The sequence below is a fragment of the Hipposideros armiger genome, unplaced genomic scaffold (assembly GCF_001890085.2).
Source record: "Hipposideros armiger isolate ML-2016 unplaced genomic scaffold, ASM189008v1 scaffold_0, whole genome shotgun sequence".
In the NCBI taxonomy this organism is placed as follows: domain Eukaryota; kingdom Metazoa; phylum Chordata; class Mammalia; order Chiroptera; family Hipposideridae; genus Hipposideros; species Hipposideros armiger.
The window spans coordinates 9,846,782-9,857,377 of record NW_017731350.1 but is presented as its reverse complement, the minus strand read 5'-3'; the positions used below and the strand labels follow the sequence as shown (position 1 = coordinate 9,857,377).

The following is a 10,596-nucleotide window of genomic DNA, read 5'->3' as shown; positions in this document are numbered from 1 at the left end:
CACACACACACACACACACACACACACACATTGCTTGGACTACCTATAAATGGACTTGCTTCTTGTGTTTGAAACACTTGTGTGCATGAGAATGTCATTTGCTAATGAATTTTAAAAAGCATATATTATAAAACAAACAACCTGCCACAATGTGATATGTGTAATATCATTTCATAAAGAAACCCTCCTCCAAAGCCTGGCCAGAAATGTGCTGCAAAGAGTTATATGATTTCTTGTTCATGTTTTTGCTAATGCTCGTGTCTCCTTGATTACATAATGTTAGTAGCACTGAGACCCCCCTCCCCCCATGATAATGTAACTTAATTATAAGCTGTGTCACCATTCTCCTGTAAAATAGTACTGGACACACACACACAGGGGTCCTTGGCTCCTTTGTGTGGCCCCCACACAAGAGCTTGTATTATCAGTGAATATAAATGTACTAAACTTGCATGCCCTTTAGGTTTGCCTTACTTCTTACCTCATTTGCATCGTATCGATCTGGAAAGAGCTGTTTTGGAATTAATGCAGTGTAAAACTTAAAAATCCTGCTAAATGACTCATTAATTAAGTTTATCTATCTATATAGACATATACACAAAGATATTATTTATTGAAAGTAAAAAAAAAAAAAGATGGAAGTGTATTGATTTCTGCTTGAATTTTCAAAGGCTTATGAAGAGGTGGCGATATGATGTCCCAAATAAATTTATAACATTTGAGTTTTCCCCTCAATTCTTATTGCATAATTTTAAATTTGAAACAGATATTCATAATTATCAAAGGTCAGCTAGCAACAACGTACCCGACCTACCCTTACACACACAACTTTGGAATTCAAAGAACTAATGACCACGAAAGGGAAAAAAAAAAGCAACTTTCCAACTCTTCATCCTGGCCTTCAAAAGTGGGGCAATTCATACGGCATGTCAAGTTTACATGAAACATAAACATTTTTCCTTTTCAAAAACTGCTCATTATATGAAAATAAACGTTATCTCAGTGTGACTGTGGTGCTGACAGCGCATTAGTTCTGCACAGCTCTGTGGAGGTTACGTTCAGCAGGCCGGGAAGCATCCCCCAAAAGCCGGGAGGAAGGAAGATGTCTGTCTTTCCAAATCTAAAGGATATTAGTTGTTATTTTTAATGATGGAACCAAACTCTGACCCTTTTACCCTTGAGGAGGGAAGGCAGAAGAGATTCCATCAACTCTGAAGGCTGGTTTGCATTTTCAGAGCGTGCCTCTGAAGCTGTTTCTTTCTATAGGGCCTGCCGTCCAGTAGAGCTTTCTGTGATGATGACGCGTGTGTATCTGCACTAACTACATGTGGCTGTTGGGCACGTCAAGGATGGCTGGTGTGACTGAGGAACTGACTTTCTCATTTCACTTTAATGAAATTTAATTCGCCACATGTAGCTCATATAGTATCAGACAGTGCAGTGCTGTAGTATTCATTTTTTATGAGCGCTTTGTTTTCTAAATACTCTTCCTTTGTCTGTCTTAGGGTCATTAAATAAAACCAGAGACCAGGGCCTAAGGATCCCATTCATTTATTCAACAAGAAACTGAGCAAGCAAACTGCAGCACAAACACTCAGGATACCCACGGGGCCTGAAACACTGACGCAACCAAGAGAATTGCCCTGGGGGCTAATAATTCAATGTCCTAGTTCCCTTAACCCCTGTGCCGGGTGAGTCCAAAGTGGGGGCAGGGAAAGATGGAGGGGTTCAGTGCCCCCCGATACTCTCGACCAACTAAGGGAGGACGGGGTGGGTGAGGCGCTGGGGAGGCTCCTTAAGACGGCACTTGGCTGGAGTCACTCTGGGCAACGCATTCAGAACCAATCTTCACTGTCCACTTATACTATGCGCCCAACACCATTCTTACTGGGGGAGACAGACAATAGCCAAACACACACACACACACACACACACACACACACACACACACCCAGTCCAAATGTATGAGCAATGAAGAGAAGCACAGTAAGCTAAGAGGGATGCAAAGTGATGGGAGGCAGAAGTGATGATTTGCGGCAGGGTGGGTGGGTGACATCAGAAGTAAGAGCTGAATGAAATGAGCCACGTGGATATTCGGGACACTTAAGGAAAACAAACCTACCAGCAGACTGGGTGGCTTCTTTTTATAAACAAAATGGAGAAGTCGGGCCAGCAAGTGGCCATCTCGTTATTGGCTTGTTCCAGCCTGGACGGCTCTGGCAGCGTAGACGGTGCCGCCACCCTGGCTGCAGTCCCGCAGTCCCCGCTTAGAGTAGGGGCTGTGCCCTCTGGCCCAGCACTCCCACTTCTGGGTAGCAGCTCTCACAGAGGGCCAGCTCTGTTTGTGGGGTGGGTGTTGGAGGCAATCTAGGGTTCCTGACTAGAGGCATAGTAAGTGAAATGTGAATGCATCCTGTGGCTTTCTACACCTCAGCTGAAGCGACAGACTGATGTACACACAGCAACAGGGACATCTGTTTTTTTGTTTTTTTAATGCTCAATGGGGAAAAAAAAATAAAATCTACTGCACAGCGTAATAGATACAAATGAAAAATACATTCTCCCAAAAGAACACCGAAGTCATGTAAAATAAAAGGGAATATCACACGATAATGGTTGCTGGGGGAGAGGGTAATGGGAATGGTGGTTCTGTGACTTTTGCTTCACAAGAACTCATCCCCAAGACTTATTGGCTTAAAACAGAAACCATCGTTGTTATTTCCCAAGGCCTCTGTGGGTCAGGGACTTGAGAAGGACGGGGGTGGGGGGGTGTGGGGGGGGTGGATTCTGGCTTGAGGGCTCTCGTGCAGTTGGTCACACGGTGGCTTGAGCTAAACTCCGGGAATCTCTTCCTGTAGTCTTGGGGCTTCTCCACATGGACTAGTTTGTGCTTCCTCGCGGCATGGCGGTAGCCTCAGGGCCTTCTGTCTGTAAAGGTCTGAAAGCACTGCCTTCCCTTTTTCTGAGGTCCTAGGAAAGGGTCCGAAGTCTTACCCTGGTTTGATTTTTGCATGACCGCCATTTCATAATTTGAAAATCAGTTGCCACCCGGAAGAAAGTCTGGGAATAAGAAAGAACTAGTCCTGGCTCTTTCATATGTAACAGCTTGTTCTTGGTTCATCACACTCCTCTCACATTTCATCGGGGCAGCAAGAAGCCAGGAGGTACTTGTCGTATTCTACCTAGAAATCTCTTTGGCTAGCTCACCAGGATTACATCCATTTCCTCTTTTCCAGGTGACCGTAGCGGTCGATGTTGCCAAACTTCCCACCACTCCATAACCAGGGGCCCCTTTTCTCCCGCTTCCAATTGCATTTTCCTTTCTTTCTTTCAGCTCTCACCAAAAGCATCCTTGAGACCCTTTAAGTTTCCACTAACACTCCCCTGAAGGCCTTTACGATGTGCTCATGAATCTAACTCCGCAAGGTCCTTCCAGCAACATTGTTTTTATTTTGGTACGTCTTTTTTATTATTAGTTTCAGGTGTACAAAACAATGTAATAGACATTTGCACCCCTCACAAAGTGATAACCCCCCAGTCTACTACCCCTCTGACATTGTATGTAGCTGTTATAATTCCATTGACTCTATTCCCTATGTTGTACTCCACATCCCATAAAAATAAATAAATAAATAAATTATATATGTGTATATATATATATATATAAAATTACAGTTGACATTCAATATTATTCAACTTCAGCTTCAGGTGTATAGCACAGTGGTCAGACATCTACGCAGTCTATGAAGTATTTGGGTACTTCTTTCAGATACCAAAATCTGTCGGTTTCTAATTCTGTGCAACAAATCACCTCAAACCTTAGTGGCTTCAAAGAACAATTATTACATTATCTCTCATGGTTGCTGTGGGCCAGGAATTCAGGAATGGCTCGGTTGGGCCGCTGTGGCGTGGGGACCCTCCTGCAGTTTTAGTGAGATGGGGAGAATAGGGCTGCAGCAGCCGAGGGCTGGCTGGGTGCCTCTTTCTTCACATCAGCTCAGGGCGCCTCCCGGTGGGCTCTCCACCGGCTTCCTCACTATGTGGCAGCCCCAGGGGAGTCAGATTGCTTCTCGGGCAGCACAGTGACCCTGCAGGTGTGTTCCAGAGACCTTGGTGGGATTTTCAGTTCTTCTCAGTGCCTTTTCTGACTCAGCCTTAGAAGTTACACAGTGTTGTTTCTAGTGCATTTTTTTTTTTTAATTTTATTGGGGAATCGGGGGAAGGGAACAGACAAGTTGCTGTCCTTTGGTTCTTCAGTCTAGTTGTGGAGGACGTTGCTTCACTGGCCCATGTTGGTATGATCATTGCACTCTTCCCAGCTGAGGCAGATCAGTCGCCGGCCACTGGACGGCCGCTCACGGTGGCTCTTGGCAGCTCACGAAGGTAGCAGCCCACTGCAGCAGGGGATGCAACCTACGCCGACACCTGCAACTAACCGCAGGCCAGCTCCAGGTTGAGCTGTTGTTCACCATTTTAGCTGTAGAGGGCACAGCGTCACTGGCCCTAATGTGCGATCCAAACCGGGGCCCTGCTGCTCAGAGCTGGCGTCCCAAGCCAACTCTTAACCAACACGCTATTCGGCCTGCCCTCTACTGCATTTTAGTGGTTATAAGTGAGATAAACATTGGCCCGGATTAAGCAGAAGGGACTTAGACTACTACTATTTAGGATCTACAGCTGTGGCCATCTTTGGAAAATGCCGTCTGCCACAGGGAATGAAGAGTGGAGATTGAAGGAGATAAATTAGCACTGCAGACAACACGCAAGGTGAGCCACGATCAGGCGTGTTTAACACTACCCTCTGCAGCTGAGTGCCATTTAAACACCCACATACCTCAGCAACGGGGTTCCTCATGGACCCCAATATCCCAACAGGCCATGGTAGTCCCTGGAAAAGGACCGACGACAGGCTTCTTCTAATCATCCAAGTGGGCCTGGGTTCTACTGGCTCTAGCTTAGACTCAGCTTCTAGTTTAATTACCATGTTAATTATTTAACTCCTGCTTCTGCTCTGAGGGCAGCGCCCCCAAATGCCTTATTCTCTAGCCTCAACTCTTTCTGCATCTAGAAGTCTGAAGTCTCCTTATTTCCTTTATTTCTTGAATAACTCTAAACTAATTTAAAAAGGGAATTATATTGCTTTAAAGCTTCATTTTTCCTGTAATGCATTCAGGGTCAGTCTCTGGACTAGTACGAACTACCTCTTAGAGAGGCCAGATGTTTATTTCCTCCACAAAGTTGGAAATCATGTCAAGAAGTAAAACATGGAAGTAGATGGATGTGTTCAGAGAGCCTTACAGTGCAGGATGTGTATGGGGTACAGTGAGAAACGGATAGTCAATTAGAGTTTCTAAATAAAGTGACACAAGGTCCCCTTAGGACCTTTCTTAGGAGTAAGTTTCCTCCCAAATATTTTGAGCACACAATTTGGATTTTCCCCAGCATGTTGCAGGTAAAATATAGATCTCTAAAGTCATGTTGTTTTTCATTCTCCCACTTACCAGTGCAGTTACCCATCAAGCACCAGTATGCTTTCCTCCGCCTCCACACCTTCCTTATCGCCACACCTGGTACCATCATTCATGCAGGTTTTTAGGGCCCAGGCCAATTATCCTTGATTCCGCTCTCACAGCTTCACAGTATTCTCATCAGCAAGTGCCACTGCCTCCAGATTTCAGATTTGAATGCTTCTATGTCTACTACTTTCATCCAACTCACCATGACCTCACCTGGACCACTGTAAGAGCCTCCAAATTGCTTGCTCTTTCTACATCAGGCAGCAGCGGGGGGAGGGGGAGGTGTCTTTGAAAATGCTTCCTAGACCAGGTCTGAGAACGTGCTTAGGACTTAGGACCACAGTTGATCTCGCTTCTGCCTCTGAACCTCGTCCCCTAGCCATCCCCTTTGCTCACTAAGCTCCATCCATACTGGTCTCACGATTCCTGGACACGAAGCTCGCTCACCCCATGGCCTTTTGCACTCATTTCCTCTGCCTGAAACTGATGCCCTACAACTCCCACTTGTTTCAGGCCTCTGCTTAAACCACCTTCTGCAAAGTCTTCCCTTAACACTCCATCCGAAATACCACTCAATTCTCAACTCCTTCCCGCTTATTATTCATAACAATTACCATTATCTGAAACTACATACGGTATTGTTCCCCTCTAGACTGTCAGCTCCATGAGGACAGATGGAATGTTACTCAGTGGTATTCCCAGTACTTAAAGTACTTGCTAGCACATGGCAGGAACTTAATCACTTATAATGAATTCATCTCTACATTCTTAAACTGGAGAAAAATTGGGCAGCGAAAGTCCTCTTAAGCTTGATTAGTGAGTATTCTCAAGGCCACCTTAGTCTCCATGCATTCTATCCAGATGCGTTAGCCAAAATTTAATAGGTTAGGTATCAATATTATATATAATTAAGACAAAAAAAAACCATTTGCTGACTCAAGGAAACAGCTAATTTATATTCCCATTATTACTATTTTAAAGAACAGAACCTGTTCCTATTAGGTGTTTTTACATATCTTCAAGTCCATGGTCATTTAGTTGAAGACATGGAATTTCAGTGACTATTTAAACTTTTAGAACTGTGAGTTTCAAACCAATTCTGAAATTCTGACTTGGTCAAAGTATAGGCATCATGTAATATATAAAGGAGTCATAAATCTAACTAACAGAATTAGTGACTCAGGACATAATCAATTGTCCTAATTTATACTCAGACTTTTAATCAGACACTCTGTATCACTGGGTTTTCATCAGTCGGCACCAGTTCTATTCCAGCTCATGAGTCCCAGCCAATAGTTTCTGACTCAGAATTGAAGCATTTGGATCTGCATATATAAACAGCCCCGGCATTTTGAAGACATGCAAAAACAAAACAAAAAACACTAAGACACAAAAGAATGGGAGGGAGATGAAACGGAAAATATTTAAGAAGCCAGCAACGCCTGAATCTTTAGTGTTGATTACCTGCTTGAGTAGCTATATTATTTACACCTTGGTTTACTAACACTCATCACATCTGTCCCTTTAAGAATGATTTTCATCAAGTCCGCCTCCAAGATTGGAGAAGGTGGGGTTAAGAGGCTCAAGAATTTCGTCCTTGTTTCCCAGGACTTCATCACTCAGCTGTCACAGCTGCACTGAACTAGGGGTTGAGGAATCACCTGTGTGATGTATTTCAGTCACTCAACACATATAAACTCAGTTTTCTTTTTAGAAGTTCCACATATTTTAAATGAACAATTTTCTTTGCTTTTTATTCTAATTGATGTTAATATTAATTAGAACATTAATTGAAGATATTTTCATTTAGGATAGTTGAAACCAAAACTTTGTGAGGCCAAAGCAATGAATAATCTTCGACTTGGAAGGAGATGCTTGGGTACCTGATTCACATTCTGTATTAAGAATCGTGACATTCAGAAAACCATCACAAAAATTCAGACACTGAAATTATGCTACATGCATTACTCTACTTCATTTTTTATTTGAAAAGCACATGTATGTTAAAATGGTTTTGATGGACATTAGTTATAAATGTAACTAAAAAAATCAGACTTCGTATGGGTTACTGGGGGATGTTTAAAACATTCAGCATACATTTTCTCTTTCTGTAAATTCTTACATTAGAAAAGCACACGTTTTTGGACTTCTCATTTGCCAATTGATCTCAATTAAGGCTAAATTACACTTCCTCCCTCCACTAAAATAAAAAACATAATCCAGTTTTTCACAGTAACTATTGATGAGCTGCTACTTTAAAAATACTGCCTTTTCCCCTAAAACACCTCCTTTTCAATTTCCTAAGTATTGATTGCTACCAATCTAGGGATGGCTTCTTGTTGGATATCCACCTGTTTTTAAAAAGTTTAACACTAATCCTAACATCAAACAGAGAAGGCAGCAGTCCTAGTCATGCTCTTTAAAAAAAAAGTTCATAAATACCATTTCTTCCATACACTATATTTTATCATTCTAAGAAGCATGTTTTTCAACAACTCTGTAATCAGGATGTGTCTTATAATTGATGCCAGCTCACCATCAACAGGCGGGCCTCTGGCTCCTGGTCCTTTCCTTGTCCAGTGGAAGCCCCCTCCGTCCCACCTTGGCTGGGTCCGCAGTGTCCTTCTGGCCTGTGTCCTGTCCGCTGAGCCAGGGCTTGTGTGCGCCTGGATTGAAAACTGGACTTTAAGCCAGGCAAGCATGCTGCAGGCCAAGGTGCAGAACCGTGTCATAACCCAGTCCTGACCCGGGCTAGACACTTAGCTGAGTGGACGACAGTTAAAGGACCGAGAGAAAGGCATTGTCTGAAAGGGCGGTGCTTTAGTGTTTCGTCCGTATCTTATAGACAGCATGTTAGATTTGATGAAACACAGTAATTAGAAGTGCTGCCAAATCTACAGTATCTCTAGGTTAAAAAACACCTGTGCAGGGACTCTGACCAGATTTTTTAAAGTTCTGTGTAAGTCTCCCATAATTAATAAGCAGAAACCAGACAAAAAAATCCACTGTGAACTGGTCCCCATCTGCAGGCTCTGCACCCCACCCCCTGCAATGAGAATGCAGAATTCTGGAAAAGCAAAACTAAATAGAATCAGGTACGCAAACTTTTATTTTAATTCTTACAAAATACTATAGAATGAAATACCAAATGAAACAGATATGTACATGTACATATGTACAAAATTTTACTTCTGAAAAAGAATCTATAAAAGTAGATGGTTAAAAATAAAACAAAGACACAAACTTAAAAAGATTTAAAACCAGTACTATGAAACTGATTTTCTCAAAGTAAAGTAACAGTAATTTTAAATTGCTTGTTGTAGTTGGTTTTTTAGGCTTATTTACATATTTTATTGTGGTTAGCTATATAAAGGAATCTCTTTTATTTTAGAATATCTTTTGTTTCATTTTATTCAATCAAATAGCCCTGAATTTTTTTCCCTCTACAAATCTTTCAATGTGAAGACATGGCATATTAAGTTACAAATCAACTTCAATTTTCTTCTTCCTCTTGAGTCACCGGTTGAAAAGGCAATGTCCTTTGTCCTCTTTCAGGATCAGACATTCGAAGAATTCTAATCAATTTACTTGACGGAAGTGAGCTAGAGGAAGTAAAATTAATTACTGAAATTTCCAGGAATTTTTTCTCACATTACAAAAAATTCTACCACTCACTCATGAAACTATAAATCTAAATGGCTATTATCTGCTAATAAGGGGATATGTTGAAAATCTGAAGTTCCAGGAGAAATAAGGAAATAATTTGTTTTATGTTTAAAAATTAAAATGCCATGAGTTTTCAGTTTGGAGGAAAAAGAAAATGAAGGCAATTTATATAGAACTATTTCCAACTCTGTTCTTATCTAGCCAGAAAGGAGTTACCTGAATATTTCTAATCACAAATTTAAATCCCCATATTATCAAAGTGACCACTTTAGAGAGGGAATATTGACTCTTTAGGTGACATAGGGCCTGACACCTTAAGTAGAGCTCTTTAGAAAGACTGGTACTTGTAACCAACCACAAAAAGAGCCAAGACTAGGGAAATTATGACTTGTTTCTTTAGTCGAAATAGAATTACTAAAATTATTTTACATTAGCTGGTCATGATAACCACAGAAGAGCAGATTAAAAATAGAAAAGAAACAAGCCAATAATCATTCACATCAACTTGCTTCTGTTATGGAAGGGAGAAGACACAAACAAAATTTTAAATATCTAAAAAGAAAAAATTATCTTAAATCTCTGGAACCAGTAGAGGGGCTAATTTTTTATTTTTCGGTCATTTATACATTTGCACTTTAAACATTAAGAGTAGAAAAGATTTCTTTTTTCTCTTTTATATACTTCACACACACACACACACACACACACACACACACACACACACACGCGAGTTTTTAAAAGTTACCTCATGCTTTGAGGAGTAAGCAAGATAAACTGTCTGAAACGCTGGGAATCTGCCATCTTCAGGATCATGTCCATTGCAATTCTCCGGTTAACCATATCCTGAAGAACAAAGGCAGAGGTTAGGGTCGCTGTTGTGTGAGTCACACTCCTGTACACACAGTCCTCGTGACTATTACAAAGCCCTGGAGTTGTATCCAGGGGTCATCCATTACCTTATCGCTGATGCCAAGCACAGGGAAAGATAATACCTGAAACTATTAGGAGAAAATAACTGAATACGTCCTCCAGGTCATTTCTATAGTCAAGTATTTATAAGCATAACTCCCTCCCACGAATACACTTAGCAATTTAAATGAGAAAATATTCAAAAGACACAATGTTACAGGATGAATCTCTTTTGTACAGTAATAGTCACTCAGAACAGTATCAAAAGTGACTAGCTGTAAACTTCTCTCAAATTTTCCCTCAATGATTAAGGTGTTTTAAAAATTCTGCCCCTGCCCCCTTCACCTTCTACAATTTGTACAATGTGAACCAATTGGAATTTATAGACTGATTTCTCAATTGATTCTTTAAAGTACCGTATTTGCCGGCGTATAAGACGACTGGGCGTATAAGACGACCCCCTAACATTTCCACTCAAAATACAGAGTTTGTTATATGGTCGGCT

The 10,596-nt window shown here is 41.5% G+C and overlaps 1 protein-coding gene across 2 annotated transcripts in view; it reads right to left on the bottom strand.

Annotated features, from left to right (window-relative positions):
- Positions 1-7,479: 7,479 nt before the first annotated feature.
- SMC6 (structural maintenance of chromosomes 6) overlaps positions 7,480-10,596 on the bottom strand; it is a 68,435-nt gene continuing 65,318 nt past the window's right edge. The window contains exons 23-24 of one of the 2 annotated variants that reach the window (XM_019655525.1): positions 9,928-10,025; positions 7,480-9,118 (exon numbers count right to left, since the gene is read on the bottom strand). In XM_019655525.1, the coding sequence (XP_019511070.1) occupies positions 9,010-9,118; positions 9,928-10,025 (207 nt within the window). In that variant the 3' untranslated portion in view covers positions 7,480-9,009. The remainder of the gene's footprint in view (positions 9,119-9,927; positions 10,026-10,596) is intronic. The other variant, XM_019655464.1, reaches the window with a different exon arrangement.